Below are 20,482 nucleotides of genomic sequence, written 5' to 3'. Positions count from 1 at the left end.
CCTCCTTCCCTCCCAACCACGACTCCCTAGGAAAAAATGAGTCCCATCCCTTTCACCCCTCAGCAGCTCGGAAGAGCCCTTCAAGTCGACAACGATCAACAGAGGTGGAAGTGTCGCGATCTGGCTACGATCCAAGGCGTCAGGGAGGGGATTCAGATGGTGAGCTCTCGCTTCCTTTCACCTTTCCTCTCGTCCTGTTCGCTGACGAGTTTCCTTGATCGCGATCTAGATTCGTGTCATCTCACGCTCAGAGTACAACGCCGGCCACAGGAGTATCTTCGCCGTCAGTGATGAGATCGGTCTGCTTCTGAGACTCATGAGCGTCCTTCATGATCGTTCGTTCCTCTTCTGATCTTCTTCCCGCCTTTGGCCCCCCTTTCCAGTGCGAGTTTGCTGCTCTCTATCTCCCTCAGTTCATCGCTCGATACCTCTGGCTCATGGAGGTCGACGGAACCGCTGGATCCTCCCTCACTCTCCTTCACACCCTCGCCACCGCTCCGTCGTTCTTCGGTCGATGGGTTCGATTGAACCTGGAAGAGGCAGTACGCTTGTTCATCGTTCTTGCTCGAGACGCTATCCAAAAGTGGCCTACCATGCCCATCGTCAAAGGAGTGAGTTTCAGACTCTCGGATGGTTACGTAGCGAGGAAGGACCGAGGAGGAGAGCTGACGACCCGTTTTCTTTCCCTTCGTTCCGCGTTCCCTCCCTTTCTCGACTTTAAAGTCAGATCACAACGGAGATCCCACCTTCAGCTTCATCGTTCAAACCACCAGAATCATGAACGTCATCGTCTTGGGGTTTCCTCCTCCTTACGACACTCAAGCCTGGCCGCTGCTTCCCTCCTCCCTCTCTCTTCCTCTCGACGTGACAGCCAAGCTCGCTCACCAGAAGATCAACTCTTACCAACACGACGATGAGATCCATATCGCTCTGGGTGAGCTGCATGCTTTGTCGGACTTCTGCAACGGTCAGACTTCCGCACAGCTGAGAGGGACGGGTTTGGTCGACGAGAGAGCGTACTGGTGGACGTGCGACGAGGCGACGCGACGAGGAGTTGGAGTGACAGGGAAGACCCCTTGCGTGAGCTTGAAAGATGGAGAGGAGCTCTTGGCCTGTAGTCGAGTAAGTCCTAGCTTTGTTTCCCTCTTTCTTCTCTCCCATGATCCGGTGAAACTGACTTTGACGCGTCTCTCTTTCGCAGTGCCTCGCCGTTCGATTCTGCTCGCAAGGTCCGTCATTCTCACTTCATCTGCTTAATCCACTATCTGAGCGTCTTCTATGCTTGTTTTGACGTCCCTCAGCCCATCAACGAGCGTCCTGGCCGTCCCACAAGAAGATCTGTTTCAAACCGACGTGGTGATTGTCCCTCGATCTTTCGAGATCGTCCATACCTCATCCATCAGTCGCACCTCTCTCGATCCAATGCAGATCTTTTACGTGCGTTCCATTTCATCTCAGGATTCGAGTCGAATGCAAGGGGCGTCGTCGCGTCTCGAGTCTTTGCGCTCCTCTCCCCCTCCTCTCGTTTGTTTGAAACCGCTCCGACGTTTCGAAGGCTCAGCGTATCTGAGCAATCAACGGCTAGTTCACTGGTTCAGCTCAAACGGGCACAGAAAAGACTGGCATTGTCCGACTTCTCGAGCAACAAGAAGCAGAAGTCCCAAAACAAAGCTTCAGCCGCTAGTCCCTCGTCAACCTTCCTTCTAAAGTAGCTCAAAGTCCGAGAAGGAAGAAAAGGAACAGGGTCCTATCTAAGTATTACAAAACGAGAAACGAGAGGAGAAAGAGAAAAGAAAAGAAAAGAGAGCGAGAGCAGAACCCAACAACCCAAAGAGAAAACGCGTCCTTTGACGAACCCACAGCGACAAGAAACATGAACGAACGCAACAGAGAGAAAGGGAAACGAGAGAGTGATGGTAAGGGTACGAGGTGGTAGGGGAAAAGGAGAGTGTGGCGTGTTTGTTGGAAAGGGAGGCGGGACGTGGGTGTTTTTAGAGGATGATGCAGGCCTTCTTCTTCCTTCCTCCTCGACCAGATCCGTGCTTGCCTCCTCCTATAGGTTGAGGGGAGAGAACCGAGCGGATGGCTTCGTCAAAGACGTTCTGATTAGGTTGAAACGGAAGAGGAAGGGAGAGGGGGTTCAGTTCGGGAGTCGACGTGAGGCGACGAGACGCCGAGGAAGCGAGAAAGAGACCCACCTTCAATCCCTGCTGACTCAGAGCTGAGCACTCGAGGTAACGAACGGCTCCAATTTCCCGTGAGCACTGCACTCCAGCTGGGTAGGCTATAGGGGACATTCGACGGTCCCTCAGGTTCGCGACGGTTGCTGGGTCGTCTCGAAGATCTGTGGTCGGATGAGGAGAAGGTCAGCACGACAAGTCAAAGGTTCGATGCCAGGAGAGGTAAAGGAAGGGACTCACCGAGCTTGGTACCGACGAGGATGATGGCTGAAGGGAAAGGAAGAACGGGAGAGGGAGCGAGGTTGAGCGGAGGTCGAGCAAAACGGACGCGAAACATCCCCCGAGGAAACAGAAACTGAGCTCACGAATTCCTGGAGCATGATGGCTGACTTCTGGGAACCACTTCGAGCGGACGTCTGAGGTGAAGGAAGGACAAGGAGAAGAGAAAGGTCAGCTTGCGAGCGTCGGAGGCGACGGACGTCGAGCGGAAGGGAGAGCAGGTTCGACTCACTCTCGAAACTGGCAGGGCTGACGAGAGAGAAGCAGATGAGGAAGATGTCGGTCTGAGGGTAGGAAAGCGGACGAAGACGACTGGGTGAAGAGATAAAGAGAGGGTGAGCTTCGCGTTCGGAACGAACGAATGAGTCGAACAGCGAACGGAGCCAGAGACGTGGATGAAACTCTGGAACTCACTCGTAATCCTCCTGTCCTGCGGTATCCCACAAGTTGATAGACACGGGCTTGCTGTCCACCAGCACATTCGCAGAGTAGTTGTCGAACACTGTTTTGAGCGGGGAAGCGAAACGGACGCGCAAAACATCAGCTTTTGAGAACGCCTCTGCGATCGTCAACCAGAAGAGAAAAAGCGTACCAGTAGGAACGTATTCTCCGGGGAAAGACTGTGGGAAGAAGAGGTCGCGTCAGTCTCTGTATGAAGAGCGAAGGAGCCTGAAAACAGACGTCCTTGAGCTCGCAAGCTTCGTCCAAGACTCGTCCCTGGGAAGGGAAGACCGTCGAGAGCTTGAAAGTCAAGGGGAAAGAGGAGGATGACGGAGGCTCACGTTGGTGGTGTAGGAGATGAGAAGGCAGGTCTGTTATAGAGAGAAGACAAGAAGAGATCAGCGTGAGATGAGAAGAAGGAGGAAGGAGAAGCTGAGCTCGAGGAGGGGAAGAACGCACCTTTCCTACGGCTCCATCACCGATCACGACCTGGAGAAAGAAGGCGGATTAAAGGAAGGAACGATGAGAACTGGACGCATGTGGTATTGAGAAGAAGAATTCTCCGCCGTTCCCAGGAAGGGAGAAGGGAGAGGGAAGAGGGGCGAGGAGGAGTTTGAGCTCACGCCTGAGAGGGAAGGAAGAAAGGGAACGAGAGCTAGTCAGCTTGGAGACTCCTACAATAGATGAGGAAGCCGAGAGGCGAAGAAGATGACTCACATTTGATGGACTGCATGCTTTTTGACACGAGAAAGGAGTCGGGGAGGAGAGTTGAGGGAAGGTCGCTTGAAGGAAGGGAGGAGGAGGAGGGCGGAGAAGGAGGGGACGAGATTTGAGGTCCGTCGAGGAGTCGAAGCGAGGGTCAAACTGGGACGACTGAGGGCTATTCGATATGCTGAGGAGGAAGGGAGGGAAATGGAAGGAGGGTGATGAAAGGATTTATGTTTGTTGACCGTTGGGAGGAAGGAAGGTAACCTCTCGAGGACTTCGAGGGCAAACACCTCCTGCTTTCGCTCTCTTTCTGCAATCTCATCTTCAACCATCACCTCGAGCAAATCTTCATTCTCTCTCATCGATTCAGATCTTTCTCTTCGCTTGTCCCCTGGCTCGAAATGGATTTCACGATCAAAACAACGAGGCCAAGGAGAGGGAAAGGAGAGGAGGAGAAGAGTCGGCCGCTTTGCGATCAGGCCCGTCAATTCTTCCCTCTCTCGTTCTTTTCTAGCATTTAGCTCGCTTTGGATGGGAAGCTGCGTAAGGATGGGTATCAGGACTGGCCTCGACAAAGGGAACCAGGAAGGGGGAGAGGGAAGAGGGGATCGACTTTGTCCTCCCTCCCTCTCTCCCTCCTCCCTCCCTTCATCTGGAGGAGGAGGGAAGAAGAGGAGGTAGAGGTTCTTCGTCCTTGCATTGGTGTCGCTTGTTGTTCTCGGTCTCGTTGTACTTTATGGACTTTTCGTTGTATATCTTTCGTTCGCTGGGTTTGTTCGCCGTTCGTTCGTCCCGTCGCGGTTTCTCGTCTCTCTCTCTCTCTTTGTCTCCCCCATCCCTTCTTCCTTCCTAGATACCCTCCCACTTCTCCATTTTCTTCTCAGTCTCCTACCTTACCACTTTCCTATGTTTTTCCCTTCTCTCCTCGCTTTCACTCGCCTGGCAATCGACTCCAACGTTTCTCTCTCACTCCATCGCGCACCTCCACGTCCCCTCTCTCGCTCGTCTCGTTTCAATTCAAGTTTTTTTTTTACTCTACTCGATCGATCACAGTGCTACACACCGCTACTTGCTTTCGCAGTTTATTAGGGTGGCCGCAAAAATCGTCGGTCTGCGTCGCGACAACAAGGCGACGAATCCGAATCTCCTCCGCTTCGAAGCGATCAGAGTCGTTTGGCTTTCAACGTCCCTCCCTCTCTCCAAACCCAACTCTTCTCTTCGCTCGCTCGAGCCTCTTCTTTAGAGCCTGCTCCACTCTCCCACCCTCAACACCCACCCAACTCGCACTAGAAAAGCAGAGGAACCAAGCGAAGCGAAGCGCTCTCAAGCTCAACCCCTCTCCCTCCTCCTCCTCCTCCTCCCATCCCCTCCTGCCAAAAAAGATGGCCTCCAACTACAACCACTACCTTCCCAAGAAGATCGATTTGACTCCGAAGGTGCGCTCTTATTCCCTTTGGTTGATGTAGAGGAAAGGAAGAGAGGAGACGAACGAAGCGACGACTCCGCCCCCTTCCCCTCTCCTTTGTGCTGACTCGTGTTTTGGTTTGGTTTGAGTGCGCTTTGTAGAAACATCATGGGATGGTCGTCTTGATTTTCATACTGGGATTCTTGTTTCCGCCTCTTGGTAAGTTGAACGTGTCGGTTTGGGGAGGAGAGGGAGAGGAAGGGAGAGTCGGAGGAAGGCGAACGTTGCTTGAGCTTGAGCTTGATTCGCGAAGAGTTCGAGCTGGTCAGGCTGGGTAGGAGATAACACAAGGGGAGACGGTTGTAGGGATTGGGATCGAAAAGGAGCAGGAGAAGGATGGGACGCGATGGGAAGGAGAGGAAGGCGAGGATCGACCAGCTCGACGAAGCAACATCCTTCGTCCATTCGTCGTTCGTTCGCTGACTCTTTCTTTCGTTTTGTTCTTGGACACGTCCGTGCTGCAGCCGTGGCAGTGAGGTTCGGAATCGGAACTGATTTCTTCATCAACCTTTTCTTGTGTATCTGTGGTTGTGCGTTTTGTTTTCTCTCTTTCCTTCCCTCCCTCGGCCTTCGAGTCGGCGATGTTGACTGACTGGAATGCTGTTTTCTTTATCTCCTCTCCTTCTCGTTCATCCACCTCATCGCATCGTATCGCTGTCCCCACCCAATCGATCTGGATCCGCCATCGCGCTCGCTTGTGCTCAACGTCAAAACCCTCAACCGAACTGTTGACGTCGGCCTCTCCTTCTCCTTCCCTCCCTTTCGCCTCGACTCAACTCTCGCTCGTCTCGGAATGAATCTGTTGGATCTACAGACTTCCCTTGTCATTTCCATAACTTGTGAGTAGTCTGTCACCCGCCTCTCTTCTCCTCCTGTTCGCAGGTCAAAGCTCGAGGGCGAAGGGAGGACGTCACGTCTAGTCCGTCTCGAACCGACCCGCTCACTCGTTTCTCGTTTCTGCGTGCGTCGTTCTCTGTCTCAGCTACGTTCAAAACGTCCGAAACAACTCCAACAACCGACGAACGCCCAAGTGGGCGGTGAGGTACGGGTTGGTTGATCCCACGGAGGGAAACAGGAAGAAGGCGAAGAGCGCTTGGGCTGGCAGGTGAGTTTTGGGGAACCTTCGTTTTGAGATGGTGGTTGGATTGTAGGATGGAGATGGGAGGGAAGGTCGGAGTGCGAGGAGGGTGGTAGAGAGGCTGAAGGGCTTGGGGGAGGCGAAGGAAGGAAGGAGGAGGTGTTGTTGAGCTCTCGAATCTCCTTCCCTCTCCTCCACGCACCTACTTTCATCGAACCCCTCGTCTCCCTTCGCATACTAACCCGCTTCCTCTTTCTTCCCTCAGGTACGACGAACGCAACCCTAACTCCACCCTCGAAGCTCAAGAGTACGAAGAAGGCCAAACCGCCGACGACATCTCGAACGCTCTCGCCAACCCTACCGATACCTCTGGAGCTGGGAAGCCTGGAGCTGCTGGTGCAGGAGGCCGAGGAAGGGATCAGAGTCTCTGGAACGATAACGAGATTGAGTTCTATGAGAACGGACAGGGAGAGGTGCCTGGTGAGTCGTTCGAACCGAGACGCGTTCCGAGGACGGGAAGGGAGGTGAGGGAGAACTTGGAGAGTGAACTGACTGGTTGCGCGTTTGAATGAACAGACGCCCAAGCACCGAATAAGAACAAGTGGCACTACCCTGCCAACTTTGAAGGAGCTGGAGCTGGACCTTCGGTCAGGGATGAGAACAGGGTTCGTCTCGTCTCTTCTTTCTCTCGTCCCTTTTCCTCTTTCGCCCTGCGCTCGCTCTCTCGTCGCCTTCGCTGACGTTTCTCCTTCTCTCTCTACATTACCACCCGCTCCTCATTTTGTCGTTTTTGTTCGTTCGTTCGTTTTCATTCACAGCGAGGAGACTACAACGACTCTGCTCCTCCCTCCTCGAAACCCAAGAAGTCCTCTCGGTTCGGAAAGAAGAAGTCCCACGCTCCTCCTCCTCCTTCCGATGCGGACGTGCCTGAGTGGGGACGAGACTATGGAGCTGTATGTCCTTACCTTCTTCCTCTTCCCGTTCCTTTTCCCTTCCCTTCTTTCGTCCCTCCCACTCCCGCTCACCTTCCCTCCCTCCCCTTCACGTCCTCAAGCCCCGTCGTACCCGAACCTCCACCTCCGCCTCAACCCGCTCGCAAGGTTCCTCCGGCGGGAACGGTTACTCCAACAACACCAACAACTCGAACAACGTTCCTGAAGACGCCTGGGGAGCGGGAGGAGGAGCTTCGTCTCGTCAGGGAGCGAACGCGAACGCGGCGGCGACGAAGAAGCCACAGGGGGAGTTTGATCATCAGTTCTAGAGTCGATTGGGGTTTGAGGAAAGGAAAGGGATGGGGAGGGGAGGGGTTGGGAGGAAGGGCAGGTGGGGAGGAAGGAGGATGGAAGAGGAAGAGGGAGAGGGGAGAGGGAAGAGACGGACGGGAACGCTTTTACTTAATTAGGTGTTTGGTTTGTGGTGTGGTGTGGTGTGATGTGCGCGTTATATGTTCCTTTTTTTCTCCTTTGTTTCGTTAGCGAGGAGACGAGACAAGAGAGAAAGGGGAGAGGAGGAAGGAGACGAAAGAAGGAAGGGAGGGAAGAAGGCAAAAGACGCGTCGAGGTTCGCTTCCATCCATCTCCGCGTCAAAGGATCTTTCTTGTTTCTCGAACGGAGTGGGCGGCATGCAGTCAAAGGCTCTTGCAGGTAAATCCACCGAGGAGGAAAGCAAAGCAAGGAAGAGCGACAAGAGCAAAATGATTTCTGGCGACGCGTCTTTCCGAACTCGCTTCTCGTCGAGAGGTCTAGTCTAGATAGACTACAACAAGCATTCTCTAAAAATAAACTAGCACAAAAACCCCAAACCACAAGATCAAAAACAACGAGATAAATTCTACCGCCAGATATAAGCTGGCGGAGCCTGCTGTCCCTCCCGTCCTCCTCCGTGCATCCCACCCATCAAGCTCACCCCTCCATCCTCCGCCTGCCCGTTTCCATCCAACAGTGGCGCTTGCGACTCCGTCGACCCTGTCGCAGGCGAGTACGAAGGATCGAATTGAGGGGAGAGCGTGTTCGGCGAGTTGAGGGATGGTGAAGGCGAGAGAGGGTTGAGGTGGGAGCGAGCAGCTGAGCGTGGAGGAGCGAGGGAGGTGGTGATGGTTAAAGGGAGACGGAGAGGTGGTGGGAGGGTGGGGAGGGTGGTGGGATCTGTGTGGTCAAGAGAAGGAGAGAGGAGAGAGGCGGTTAGGAGAAGGAGAAAAAGAGAGAGAGAGGGAGAGGACGAACGAGAGGGATTCGAGAGGACAGAGTACGAGTCTGAGAAAGGATCTTTTTCTCCTACCGCTGCTCCTGCTCCTTCAGGTATACGGCCAGTACCCGTTCGTTCAGCCACAGCATTCCAACCCTCCATTTTCCTCCTCAGCACTTCATCTCCGTTCTCCTCCCACCCTCCTCCTCCCATCTCCTCCTCCCCTCCAACAGCACCACCCCTACTCCGTCGCATAGTCAACCTCTTCTCCCTACTCGTCAAAATCCTCCCTCCCACGCCCGCTCCAAGCCCAAGCCCAACCACAGGCTGAATGAACGTCGGTTCAGGCGTGTAACTCGTCGTGATGCCGGACGCTCTGGACGGGAACCTCGTGAACGCAGAGGAGATTCTTCGGTCCGAGAGGATGCCTTCCCCTCCCGGTGGGTAGAAGGGGGTCATTTCCGCTTCTCGACGACGGGCGCGACGACGACGACGGAGGTAGAAGATGAGGAGAGCGACGAGGAGGAGGGCAAAGAGGGTTCCAAAGACGACGGCGAGGATGATGGGGAGCGGGGAGGGTTTGTTGTTCTCGTTGTTGTTGTTGGAGGATTTGGAAGGGTCGGAATTGGTACTGTTGTTGTAGGAAGAGGAGGAGACGTAGATGGCTGCTGTTTCCGTTGAGCTGTAGTACTCTGTTGAGGTTGAGGTGGAGGTGAGGTTGGAGGGGAAGGGGACGATTTCGATGGTCGAGGAGGCAGCGGGAGTTTGATACTTTGCCGTGGCGGAGGTGATGTTGGAAGGGGGTAGGTAGGTTCTGAAAGGAGTGAGGAGAAGGGCAGAAGGTGAGCATGACGGCAGGAGAGTCGAAAAGAAGGACGGAGCGAGCGAAGGAGAGAGGGAGGGAGAGAACGAACGTTGCTCCAGTGAAAGTGGCCGCTGTGGCAGTAAACTCTGCTGTGGTGGTGTAGTAGGTTGGAGTCACCGCCGTTGATCTATCAAGAAACGAAGCCAAGAAGGGGGAAGGAAAGGTCAGCGTTCGAACGAAGAAGGAACGAAGGAACGAACGAGCTCATCCTCTTTTCTTTCGGCCTTCTCTCTCCTCACGAAACAAGACGAGGAAGAACTCACGCTTCAGCACATCGAAAGTACGTGATCTGAACGTTGCCGTTCTCGTCCGTCACGTTGGCCCAATCCCAACATTCGCCAACAGACTGCAAAGAGAGGAAGAAAGAGAAGGGAGGAGGGTCAGCTCGAACGTCCTCTCGGTCTCGCGGAGAGAGAGTGCTCACTATGAAGGTGGGCATCTACAGCTTTTTGAGTCCACGGTAGAGACCTGGTGTCTGAGGCGAGTGTAGGATACAAAAGGGAGAGAGAGAAGAGAAGGGTGGGGATGACGGTTTGAGGAGAAGAGAAGGAACGGAATGCGTCGGAGAAAAGGGTGTCTGACTGCGAGAAAACGAAGGTGAGCTGGGCAAAGGAAGATCTTCCTTTTGCTCTCTCACATCGAGAGAAGGATGAGGTTGGAGATGAGCCTTGAGGCGTCGAGATCTTTCGACCTCTTGAGTCCGCATTGAAATCTCAGCAAACAAGAAGAGAAGGAGTTTGTCGCCAAACAAAAAGCGAGCTAATCAAGCCTGCTTCCTTCCGGCCTTCCTCTCTCACTCCCTTCCTTTTGTATTCCACTACTAAAGAAGGAGGCTCTCACCTACTGACATCTCTTCGTTTTCTCTTATCTACCCAGATCGAAACACGATTGTTCTTCGATATGAACCCGAAGCTAAACAAACAAAGAACCGGCCCCTGACTCGTTTCAGATTCGAATCCTTTTGTCCCTTTGTTCTCCCTTCCTCCCCTTCCTCCCATCCTCTTCGTTAACCCCCAATGCAACCCTCAACCACCACCCCCCGCTCACCAAACCCATCTCCTCTCCCAGCATGGCTCCCTCCCCTCTCCCTACCGCTGCTCCCTTCTCCTCAACCCTCTACGTCCAACCTTCTTCTTCTGCTGTTGTCGAGAAGAGAGACACTTGCGCTCTCGACTGCCTAGGAGGAACCGATCCTGGCGCCTGTACGGCTCTGGATGCGACTTGTCTGTGTGCTGATGAAGCTTGGGGGACGGCTGTTTTGGTGAGTTTGAGCTTCAAGAGAGGAGGAAGGAAAAGAAACGAGCGAGCTGACCTTCAACCTTCCTTCCTTCCCTCCCTCTTTGTTCGTTCGTCCTCTAGGCCTGCATCCAAGCTCGCTGCTCCACTCCAGACGCTCTCGATCTAGCCTACTCCAACCTAGGTCTCTACTGTGCCTCAGTCGTTCGTTTCCCTCTCTCTCTCTCTTTCAGTCCTAAAAGATCGCAAGCTCACCCTCTCCTCCTCCTCCCTTCCCCTTCCGGCCTCGTCTCGCAGGACGTCGCCTTCACCCAACTCGAACCCTCCTTCACCAACACCCTCGCAGCCGCCTCTGTCGCATCCTTAGCAGCTACTGCGACAGTCTCCGCAGGACTCACAACCGCTACCGTCGCTACGACCGCTCCTGCTTCCGTTGGGAAAGCTGTCAACGTTTCAGCCATTGTGAGTTGTTCGACCTTCAACCTCTTTCTTTGTTCTCGTTTCACTGACGTTTCGGTTGTGTTGTTGATAGATGGCCTCCATCTGCTCCCTCCTCCTGGCCATCTCGTTCGTGATAGGCTTCTTTGCGATCAAAGCGAGGATCCTCAGGTCGAGGGACGATCAGACCAGATCGAAGAACAACACTTGGGGAGGAGGTGAGTCTCCGTTTCTCTCTCTCCTTCTCTCTCTCGCTCTCTCTCCCTTCTCCTCACCCAAACCCTAACCCTCCCTTCCCCTTCCCTTCTGTTTCTTGTTGCTTTCTTTAGCCACAGCCATGACTGACCGCTCAGGCAACGGCAACAACGACTCCAAATCTCAATCCCAATCCCGTCCTCAAATCCCCGTCAACCCCCTCCGAAAAGGTCCCAACAACCAGCTTTCGAGCTCCATGTTTGGAGGGACGACGACGATGGGGAGCTCGATGGATGGAGGAGCAGGAGGGGATAGCTATGCGGATCAGGAAAGGGAGGCGAGGGAGGAGAGGATCGATGCTGGTCAGTTTCGCGTTTTTGTTTCGACCCTCGTCTCTCTCTCTCGTATACTGAACTCTTTCCTTTTCGCATTCCGCTACCCGCTCCTCCCAGCTCGACTCAAACGCTCCGAAGCAGCCGCGACTCTCCGAGCGGAAAACCTCCATTCCCTCTTCTCCAACCCCTCCCACCCTGATCCTCTCAACTCAACCAACCGTCTCACCTCCCCCGACGATTCCAAATCAACCACCTCCCTCGTCTCCGCTTCCTCTTCCTACAAACAACGAACCCATTCCCTCGGAAGCGACGACGACGACGACGAGGACGGGAGTCAGTTCGTCGTAATGCCTTCGTTGAGTGAGGGAGGACATGGGCAGAGGACGGGGAGTACGATGGACGAGGGAGGGGAGAGGGTTTGGCAGGCGGAGAGTAGGACCGGGTTGGGTGGGTTGGGAGGAACGGAGGGCGGGAGGAGTAGGTTGGATTTGGAGGAGGAGAGGTAGTCCAAGAGCGAGTTGGGTTCGGGACGCGTTTGGGTTTTGGGTTCTCGGGCTGAGTTTGGGTTGAGTCTAGGATTTCTACTCTTTTTTGGTTTTATTTTAATTGGCCACATGTTTCCTTTTGATCGTTCGTTCGGTTTGAAGTTGGTGCGAGAGAGATGACGAGAGAGAGAGAGAGAGAGAGAGAGAGAAAGAAAGAAACGAAAACGAAACGAAGGACGCGTCTCGTTTTCCCTTTCCCTTTCCGTTTCGAGCCAAAGCCCACCGAGGTGCTAAATAAATCAGCATCACACCTTCAACCCTCCCACCTTCTCTTCCAACTCCTCCGTCCCAGTCCCAGTTCCAAACGCATCCAACCCCTCCTTCACCTCCCTCCCAACCTTCTCCACCATCGCCTCCCAAACGACCAACCACCTCAACCTCTTCTCCACCTTCTCCACCCCATCCTCCTCCTTCCTCCCCTCCAACTCAACCTGCACAGCCCTCTTCAACCCTCGCATAGCCTCCACCAGTTCGTCCACCAATTCTTGAAGTTCTGCTGGAGCAGGGAAGGGCGACGCGTAGAGGGAGGAGACGAGGTCGTCCTGAGCGGAGAGGAGAGCGGTGGAGAGAGGGAGGAGGGAGTGGAGGTGGGCGAGAGAGGTGGGTTGAGGGAGGTGGTGAGTGAGGAGGTGGGAGTGGAGGAGGTGAGGGAGCCGGAGGAGCGGGGAGAGCTGTTGGTTGGAGGGAGAGGAGGAGATTAGACGCGTCTCGAGGAGAGAAGAGGAGAGGAGAGACGGACCTTTTTAACGACTTGTTTTTCTTCAGAACTCTTCTTGATGGATTTCCCACCCATTAATCCTTCCCATCCATCGTCCTCTTCTTCCTCTTCCTCTTCGTTCTCGTCCTCTCCCTCGCTGTCCTCGTCGTCCTCCTCCTCAACAATCTCCTTCGCCTCCCTCTCTCCATCCACCAACCCTTCCCCTTCACTCCTCCACTTCTTCCCAATCGCTTCCCTCTCACTCTTCGACAGTCCGTTCTTCTTATCGACCGCCCTCTCCACAACCGAATAAACCTGTCCGACCCGTCCCAGATACTCCTTCTCCCAACCTCCCTTCCTCCCATTAACACCTTCCTTACTCCCAAACAAATCCGTTTGAAACCCTTTAACCAAAGCCACAAGAGCCTCCTTCAACTCATCCCTACACCACCCCCATTCCTTCACCAGCAACACATGCGACGTCAACGAAAGAGACGAAACAAGGAACTGAACCCGCTGGAAATCGGTCGAGATTTTGAGGAGGGAAGGGAGAGCTGCGTGAGGCGTCGGAGGGGGTTTGCCGAGGGATAACGAGAGGGTGGTCGTGTGGGATTTGAGGAGATGAAGGAGGGAGAGGAAGTCGGAGGAGAGGGTTGAAGGAGGGAGGGGAGGGGAGGAGGAGGAGGAGGAGGAGGAGGAGGAGGGGGAGGTGGGAGGTGGTGGAGGGAGGAGGAGGGCGTGCAGGGTTAGGGTGAGGGCTGGAAGAGGAAGTTTGATTAGAAAGTTGTTAAGAAAGAAGGTAAGAGAGAGTCTGAAGCTGACCTTCTTGAAGATCTGGAGTGGTTAAGGGAAAGAGGTGAGCTCGAGAGGAGGAAGGAAGGGAAACAGAAGAGGTTGAGCTCGGATTCAGTCGCACCTTTCAGATCTTGATCCTTTCCTTTCGACATGGTTTTCCGAATTTGAAGGCGTTGAGAGTCGTCGTAAGAGTCGATAGTAGTCCTGGTTTATAAATCTGTCTGATTCGATGGTAGTGGTTGGTTGCAAAAACAGGGAAGGAAGGGAGGGCCCTCAAAATCAAGTTTGTTCGAGCTCGCGGAGACCTCCTCCTTCTCCTTCCTCTTCTCCCTCCCAACCGCAATCTCCCTTTCCTTTTTTTTCATTCATCGCCTCTTTTTCGAGAACGAGAACGACCAGATTCTCTTACTCGTAATACTCAATCAAGATCTATCTTTCGAAACCCCGTCAGCCCATCCTCCCTCCAAACCTTCGATTCAGATTCAGCCCTCGGATCAACTTTGCTCTCGCTCGCTCTGTTTGGGCCCAGCTTGGATCTCAAGATCAAACCAACAGCAGAGGACTATCTTCGCTGCCACGGAAATGGTCAGTCTTTTCATCTTTGAAACGGTTTCAAGCTGCCAGAGCCTTGTGTTGACCGAGAGGCTCCCGCCCTCCCTCCTCTCCTTCCTCTTTCTCTTACGACGGTGCTCAGGCAAGAACCAGCATCAAGTGGCATCTTTTTGGGGTCGGTCCTTGCTCAATTTGTTTGTTTATTGTTGAACTGGAACTCTCAATCTCAACGACGAGACTCATCCTTTCTCTTCTTCTTCCCCCCTCCCGTCGCGCCCGCCTTCTTCAGTCCGAGTTCGCCAGCCTCCACACCCCCCGTGTTCATGACCCTCGCCAACACAACAAGGGTCTTCAGTTCGGAGGAGGTTTCTCTCAACTTTTGTCGTCGCTGCGTTGGCTTCCCTCTCCTCTAGTCCACCGCTTTTCTTCCAAGCTTGGGTTCACAGTTTCGACCTGATCTCGTCGCTTCTCGTTCTGTTGGTCAAGTTCCTCGATGGAATGTACCCAAGACGCCGCCGAGTGCGGGTCAACGAGCGGACCCGTCGGTCGAAAATTCGAATCGAAGAGAGGACGAACGACAACGACGCGTCTTGTTTCGGCACCCGATCTCATGTTTCTTACCTCTCTCTTCGTCTGCTACAGTATCTTTCGTTCTGCGATCTTTCCGAACTTTCTTAGCTCGTACAACCCTCCAAACTGTCTCCTCGCCTCTTCGAGCCCAGCCTCCTCGAACGGTATCAGACCCCAGTTCGTTTCGCTTCGTGTCGCGTCTCGTCTCTCTCTCTCCTTCGCACGAATCAAAAGCCAAGCAGTCAGATCTACCATAAAGATCACCGCTCAAAAACAGGGAAAAGAAAAAGCCAAGAAAAAGAGGGGGGTAGGTAAGAACTGAGATGCTAAACTAAAACAGAGGCGGACTGTACTTACGAAAATCAACCAGAAAACGAAAAACGAGGGAAAAGAGAGCGAGAGAAGAGACCGAACGACCCGAAGAACCAAAATGAGGGAGACAACGTACGAAGAGAGAAGGGGTAAGGTAAGGTAAGGTAAGGTAAGGTAAGGTAGAACGAACAGGAAAGGGGGTATCAAGCAAAGAGATGGTGCGTGCGTCTGTGAGTGGTGCGTTGCGAATCCAAGAAACGACGGAAAGAGAGCGAGAGTCTAGAGATTAGGTGGGGGGCAGGTAGGGTTGGGAGGGTTGGGCGGGTCGGAACGAAGAGGAGGTAAGGGAGGGCATAAGTAAGAAGCAAGCGAACGAACGAGAACTAAGCAAAAAGGACGAGCGACGGAGAAGGAGATTGAGAACGAGAACGAGAACGAGGAAGCAAGACGAAGGTAGGAAAGGGGTATGTTTGGAAGCAAAGAAAGAAGGTTTAAAAGAGAGAGATCGTAAGTTACGTGAGATGAAGCTTTGCGAGTGGAAGAGAAGAGAGATGCGAAGGGAACGAAGCGAGAGAGCGAGAGACGAAAGCACGAAGGGAGGAGGGTGAAGGGAAAGAAAAGAGAGGGAGGGAGGGAGGTACGGATTTTCTGGGAGCTATGAAAGAAGAGTGAAAGAAGATAATCGTTAGCCTCAAAAGTCGAAGGGGTGGAGAGGAAAAGAAGGACACTCACGAAGGTTTCAAGCCGACATCTGTCGTCGACGCGTCTCGTTGCCCGTCAACTCAACCTCGTTCTCCTCCTCTCCATCCTCGTTTCGAAGTCCGAGGACTCGACCCTCCTGGTCCATCTCCTCCAGCCCGAAACCGAGTCCAACGACGAGGCCTCCAGATCCAGGCTCGGACGAAGGGTAGAATCCGTGAAGTCGAGACGGAGAGGTCAGAGGGTATTGACCGTGGAACGACGAGGCCTTGGGGATGTTTCCGAGGGTAGGAGGTCGATGGGCAAATCCAGAGTGAGGTTGAGAAGTGAAGGTCGCGTTGGCGTTCGAGTGGGAGTAGAAGCTCGAGCTCGGATGAGGAGGAGCGGGATTGGGTTGGGAGAAGTGTCGAGCGTGAGGGAAAGCGTCGAAGTGGTGAGGAGGAGGTGGAGGAGGAGGGTAGTAGGTAGGTCGTTGGTGAGGCTGGTAGACTCGTTGAGAAGGGTCGTCCTCAGCGTAGGTGACTCCGAAATCCTGTTGCGAAGGCGAGTGTTGAAGGAACTGCCGACGATCTCCTCCTTTCGATCCGTAGTCCAAGCCCATCGACGACTGAGGGTACTGGTTCCCGTAGTAGGCATCTCCTCCTTGGTATCCTGGGGTAGGGTAGGCTTTCGACGACGAGACCGATCGACCAGCTCCTGGAACGGGGTGCGACTGGCGGACGAAGCCGTCCTGCTGAGGGTAGGAGGCGACGGAGAGGTGTCGAGCTTCCAAGTTCGAGGAAGGAGAGGCAGGAGAAGAGGCTCCAGAGGAGATGGTGGGAGGGGAGTTGGGAGCGGTGAGGTTGTAGGCGGTCGCAGGATGAACGGAGGGAGGAGGGGAGGGTTGATGGAAGGTTGGACGCGTCGCCGACGAACGACGTTGCTGGGAGTTATAGCCGTAGGGAGAAGGAAGCCCGTGGTAGTTTTGAGGGTCGGAAGGTTGAAGAGGGTAAGGAAGAGATGGGGAAGAAGGGTAGGGGTAGTGATGAGGGTGAGGAAGAAGGTGTCGAACCGAAGGGTGTTCGGGAGAGGGAGGAGTGGGGTGGTAGGCGTTCCGAGATTGCTGAGAAGGATGCGAGTAAGGAAGAGGAGGAGATTCGGATCCGGTGGAAGAAGGGTGAGAATGATGATGGTACAGTTCCTGGTTGGTTGATGCGATTCCGGCGAGCCACTGCTCCTTCAACGAAGCCTCGTCGACGGTTCCCGATCCTCTCCTGCCTTCGTCGAGCTTGACGTTTTCCATCCTCGAGGAAACAGCGGCGGAGGGAGTCCCAGGACCGAACACGAGTCCGTCATCGTGAGAGGAGCGCCGAAGTTCGACTTGTTGGTGATTCCTAGGAACGACGGTGTTCCACCCCATCCTTGACTCCTCCCGTTCACGCTCGGCGACGTTGACTCCTCGAGAGACGACTGCTCCATCTCTTCCTCCGACTCCAGCTGACGCAGCGAGTCCAGTTCCTCCTCCCCATCCGACTGGGACGCGAACGGGTTCCTGGAAAGCCGAAGACGAAGAAGGGCGTTGGTGAAGGGTTTGGATGCTGACGAGTCGATAATCATCGTCGTCGACTGACGCGTTCGATTCGCCTCCGTCCGGACTTCCGTATCGAGGAGCGTAGTGGGAGGGTCGATCTCGAAGGCGTGTCGAGTAAGGGTGAGGAGCGGGAGCGGAGGAGGAGAGGTAAGGGTGGGAGTGTCGAGTGTGAGGGTTGTGGTTTCGGAGAGAGGAAGGTCCAGAGGAGTAGGAGGGTTGATGATGGAGGTTGGAAGACGAAACTCGGCGAGGAGCAGGAACTGCACGAGAGGGACGAGTGAAGACGGGAGCAGGTCGTCCGGGAGCCATCGAATCCTCGAGCTCGTGGAGGAGATGAGGGTGGACTCGTTCGTTGTGCTTGGTGAGAGTCGTCTTTCGACAGAACCTGGAGCAAGAGGAGGGTAAGAGAGGGAGAGTCAGTAAGAGAGTGGAAGAGGAAGGAGTAGACGGAAGGCTCAACGACGAAAACTCACGTTTTCCCGCAACCGTCGACTTGACACTCGTAGGGACGGAGACCAGTGTGAATCCGACGATGTCGAGCGAGCGAGGACGAGTCCGAGAAGGTCTTCTCGCACTCGTGGCAGACGTGAGGTCGCTCTCCAGTACTAGAGAGGGGAAGAAGAAGAAAAGACCAAGAGAGGGAAGGAAAGGAGTCAGGGAGGAGGAGAGGGAAGATGAGGACGGAGGGCGATCTCCGCTTTTGAGACTCCTCTGTTTTCTCCGCGAAGAGGAAAAAAAAACTACAGATCCCTCCGAGCCCCGGGTTGGAAAACGTCTAGGATTTCCCATCGTTTCATCGTGAGAAACCTTCATCGTTCCTCTCAAGGCACCCTGAGAATCGTCCAACCAAACAGGAGTCGAGCTCGACACGACACTCCCCCCGCAACCAACCGCCGGCTTCCCTCCTTGAACCAACGAGAAGCTGCTCCTATATTCGACTGGAGACGAATCTCCAGTCCGAGACAGATCTGCCCTTCATCTACCTTCCCTCGAAAGGGAGGAAGAGTGGAAGGCAGAAGGTCGACGGGAACGGAAGAGAAACGCAGGAAGCCAACCGAAGATGAGAGACGTTGCGAACTCACTGAACACGAATGTGCACCGTCAACGCCGACCTCTGAATGAAGGATTTCCCACAGTCTCTGAACTCGCAATGGAAAGGTCTGTAAAGAGAAGAAAGAAGAGAGTCAGCGAGAGCCAAGGGAGGGGAGGAGGAAGAGAGAGAGCCGTCTCTTCCTCCTGTCGAAAAAAGGGCTGAAGGTACCGGACTCACCTCTCGTTCGTATGGATCCTTGAGTGACGAAGAAGATCAGAGCGACGAGCAAAGTTCTTCTCACAGTCTCCGTAGCCACAGACGTAAGGGCGAGAGGAGTTGAGAGGAGCAGAGGAGGAGGAAGGAGCAGGCGATCCAGAGGTTGAGGAACCCTCAGCGTCTTCGTCTCCAGTGGCGACGAGCTAGAGTTCGGTTTCAGAAGAAGAGGAAAGGGAAACGTATAAGCGATGGAAGGAAGGAAGGAAGGAAGCTGAGAAGATTTACTGACCGGTGAGGTTGAGGGAGGAGAGATGTGAGCGTTGATGGAGTCCGACATGGTTTGAAAGGGAGCGAGCTTCTTGAGGAGGGTGGTGGTTGGGATCAGAGGGAAGCAGGGAGGGAGGGAGAGCGAAGGAGAGCCTAGCGGAAACTGGGGAAAACCCGGGTAGGGGCGTGGAAGACAGGGGTTGGGGTGTGTGAAGAGATTGAAGCCTTCACTCCCCCCTCCCTTCCCTCTCCCAGCAAGCCCCTCGGTTTTCCTCGACCATCGACCCCGACCCCCTAATAGATAAAGTACAGACACACACAACAATCTCGACCTGCCCTCCCCCCCCCCCTCCGTCAAGAAAGAGTAGTCGTTCAAGAGATCTGTATCAGCTTCGCAAAGGAACAAAGGAACAAGTCGAGCGTGCCTCTCCTTCCTCTTCCTCCCTTCACTTCGGTCCCTTTGCTGTTTCAGAAACCACGCGCCTGTTCTTCCGTCGAAGCTCAGCTCAGCCTCACGTTTTTGGAAGCTTCCCTTCTCTTCAAGTCACCGTGTTCCAAGCTTCGATCGAGAAGAGAGAACAAGACAAGGAGAGAGGAGCGAATGAAGGGGGTGGTTGTTTGAGTGAGCTCAAGGCGGGCGGGCAAAGTTGCTTCGATCTCCTCTTCGTGCGCCTTTGTCCCTTTTTCCACCTTCCCTCTTCAAGTTCGACTTAGGTAGTTCAATCTGAATAGCTGTTAGACGAAGAATTTCATCTCTGTCATTAAGCCCATTGTCGACGAGTCGGGAAAGAAAAGCGCGAAGGGAGCAGCAGGCTGGCCTTCAACTCGACGCGTCCGGTTCGCTCCTCGACTTCATCACTCGCTTGCTTCTTTTCAAGTAGGCTACTTGAACGACTTCTACTTCCGAGACATCAATTTCCACGCAAGCACCGGTTCTCTCTCCCGGGAAGGTCTGGAAAGTAGTCTCAGTTCGCTTCGGAACCGCGTCTCGTCGTCTGGCCCTTGTTCGAGTTTCGTCCTGCTTCTTCTTCTTCCCCTCGTGGCCCACCAACTTGTACACAGATTACAGCCTTCCTCTCCTAACCTGTCCCTCCTTTCTGCACTCTCGAAATGTGAGCTGTTGAGGGAACAAAGATCGTCCGAGACAGACGTCCTCCAACACTCCTCTCTGCGCCCTTTTCAGTCCAACTTTTCTTCGTGCTCCCCTGAGAGGGAAGCGCAAATGAAGCGGCTGCAGATCACCTGTCGTATAGAGGAAAAAAGAGGGTTCCAAGGAGATCTGTGCATGGAGAAGTTGAGCTTGAGAGTGTCTTGGGGAAAGGAGAGCAGGGAGGTGAAGGCGTCGAGCTTTCTGTTTCTTCGCTTCCAGCAGATGAACAGTGAGCTTGATCGAGCTGAGGTTCTTCCAGGAGATATAACGTATACCTACGTAGCTACTGGTGAGCTGACATCTATGTGGGAGCAAAATCAGGACGTTGAACGCGAGAGGGAAGTCGCCTGTTTGACGGTTTGGTTGAGTGAAAAGAGAAAAAGAGAGGGAGGACGGTGACCACCAACGCCGACCTGATTTTTGTTCTTCCTTCCCTACATGAGCTGTATCAGCTTCCGACTTTGCTGTAGGGATCAATCTCCCTCAATGCAAGTTCTTGTGAAGAAAAGAAGAAGATTCGGAGGCAGCGAGCGCTCCCTTCGAAATCGTCGTCGAGTGAGAGAGCAGCAGACTTCATTCGTTCTCCTCCGACCACTTCCTCCCCACCTGCAGCTCAGCATACTCGTACTCCGCTTCAACTCCTCTAGAAGCATGTTCTCGGTTTCTCTGAG

General features: G+C 54.1%; 7 protein-coding genes across 7 annotated transcripts; 3 read left to right on the top strand and 4 right to left on the bottom strand.

Annotated features, from left to right (window-relative positions):
* Nucleotides 1-36: 36 nt before the first annotated feature.
* Nucleotides 37-1,360, top strand: BDY24DRAFT_370114 (zinc finger MYND domain-containing protein; the record flags this gene model as incomplete). Its single annotated transcript, XM_076638092.1, has 6 exons — nucleotides 37-159; nucleotides 230-283; nucleotides 384-611; nucleotides 724-1,122; nucleotides 1,202-1,229; nucleotides 1,302-1,360. The coding sequence occupies 6 exons, from the start codon at nucleotides 37-39 to the stop codon at nucleotides 1,358-1,360; spliced, it is 891 nt and encodes a 296-aa protein (XP_076496991.1).
* A 245-nt stretch (nucleotides 1,361-1,605) lies between these two features.
* On the bottom strand, nucleotides 1,606-3,920 carry BDY24DRAFT_388288 (ras-related C3 botulinum substrate 3). The gene is made up of 10 exons (XM_076640337.1): nucleotides 3,618-3,920; nucleotides 3,360-3,370; nucleotides 3,242-3,271; nucleotides 3,052-3,079; nucleotides 2,874-2,961; nucleotides 2,692-2,771; nucleotides 2,546-2,596; nucleotides 2,421-2,447; nucleotides 2,199-2,344; nucleotides 1,606-2,102 (listed from the first exon to the last, which is right to left on the bottom strand). The coding sequence occupies exons 1-10, from the start codon at nucleotides 3,631-3,633 to the stop codon at nucleotides 1,992-1,994; spliced, it is 588 nt and encodes a 195-aa protein (XP_076496990.1). The 5' UTR covers nucleotides 3,634-3,920; the 3' UTR covers nucleotides 1,606-1,991.
* Nucleotides 3,921-4,774: 854 nt separating this feature from the next.
* BDY24DRAFT_388284 (YqaE/Pmp3 family membrane protein) lies at nucleotides 4,775-7,442 on the top strand. The gene is made up of 9 exons (XM_076640336.1): nucleotides 4,775-5,044; nucleotides 5,175-5,232; nucleotides 5,538-5,603; nucleotides 5,888-5,912; nucleotides 6,056-6,178; nucleotides 6,417-6,631; nucleotides 6,728-6,816; nucleotides 6,970-7,104; nucleotides 7,206-7,442. Exons 1-9 carry the CDS (start codon nucleotides 4,991-4,993, stop codon nucleotides 7,410-7,412), a joined length of 972 nt encoding a protein of 323 aa, XP_076496989.1. The 5' UTR covers nucleotides 4,775-4,990; the 3' UTR covers nucleotides 7,413-7,442.
* A 481-nt stretch (nucleotides 7,443-7,923) lies between these two features.
* BDY24DRAFT_52950 (uncharacterized protein) lies at nucleotides 7,924-9,774 on the bottom strand. Its single transcript, XM_076644970.1, has 3 exons — nucleotides 9,465-9,774; nucleotides 9,251-9,328; nucleotides 7,924-9,150 (listed from the first exon to the last, which is right to left on the bottom strand). The coding sequence occupies exons 1-3, from the start codon at nucleotides 9,638-9,640 to the stop codon at nucleotides 7,983-7,985; spliced, it is 1,422 nt and encodes a 473-aa protein (XP_076496988.1). The 5' UTR covers nucleotides 9,641-9,774; the 3' UTR covers nucleotides 7,924-7,982.
* A 496-nt stretch (nucleotides 9,775-10,270) lies between these two features.
* On the top strand, nucleotides 10,271-12,092 carry BDY24DRAFT_441167 (CFEM domain-containing protein; the record flags this gene model as incomplete). The annotated part of the gene is made up of 6 exons (XM_076644584.1): nucleotides 10,271-10,462; nucleotides 10,561-10,641; nucleotides 10,735-10,899; nucleotides 10,970-11,093; nucleotides 11,205-11,432; nucleotides 11,523-12,092. 6 exons carry the CDS (start codon nucleotides 10,271-10,273, stop codon nucleotides 11,909-11,911), a joined length of 1,179 nt encoding a protein of 392 aa, XP_076496987.1. The 3' UTR covers nucleotides 11,912-12,092.
* On the bottom strand, nucleotides 12,015-13,726 carry BDY24DRAFT_388270 (uncharacterized protein). The gene is made up of 4 exons (XM_076640335.1): nucleotides 13,564-13,726; nucleotides 13,470-13,481; nucleotides 12,690-13,405; nucleotides 12,015-12,621 (listed from the first exon to the last, which is right to left on the bottom strand). The coding sequence occupies exons 1-4, from the start codon at nucleotides 13,592-13,594 to the stop codon at nucleotides 12,196-12,198; spliced, it is 1,185 nt and encodes a 394-aa protein (XP_076496986.1). The 5' UTR covers nucleotides 13,595-13,726; the 3' UTR covers nucleotides 12,015-12,195.
* A 3,894-nt stretch (nucleotides 13,727-17,620) lies between these two features.
* BDY24DRAFT_334422 (C2H2-type zinc finger protein) lies at nucleotides 17,621-18,501 on the bottom strand (the record flags this gene model as incomplete). Its single annotated transcript, XM_076637165.1, has 3 exons — nucleotides 17,621-17,750; nucleotides 18,228-18,305; nucleotides 18,416-18,501. Coding segments are annotated over 3 exons (294 nt in total), but the record flags the coding sequence as incomplete, so codon positions are not given.
* Nucleotides 18,502-20,482: the final 1,981 nt, after the last annotated feature.

Source organism: Mrakia frigida (assembly GCF_051309035.1).
Source record: "Mrakia frigida strain ATCC 22029 unplaced genomic scaffold BDY24scaffold_14, whole genome shotgun sequence".
In the NCBI taxonomy this organism is placed as follows: Eukaryota; Fungi; Basidiomycota; class Tremellomycetes; order Cystofilobasidiales; family Mrakiaceae; genus Mrakia; species Mrakia frigida.
Note: the sequence above shows the minus strand (reverse complement) of the source record. Positions and strands in the feature narration are given on the sequence as shown.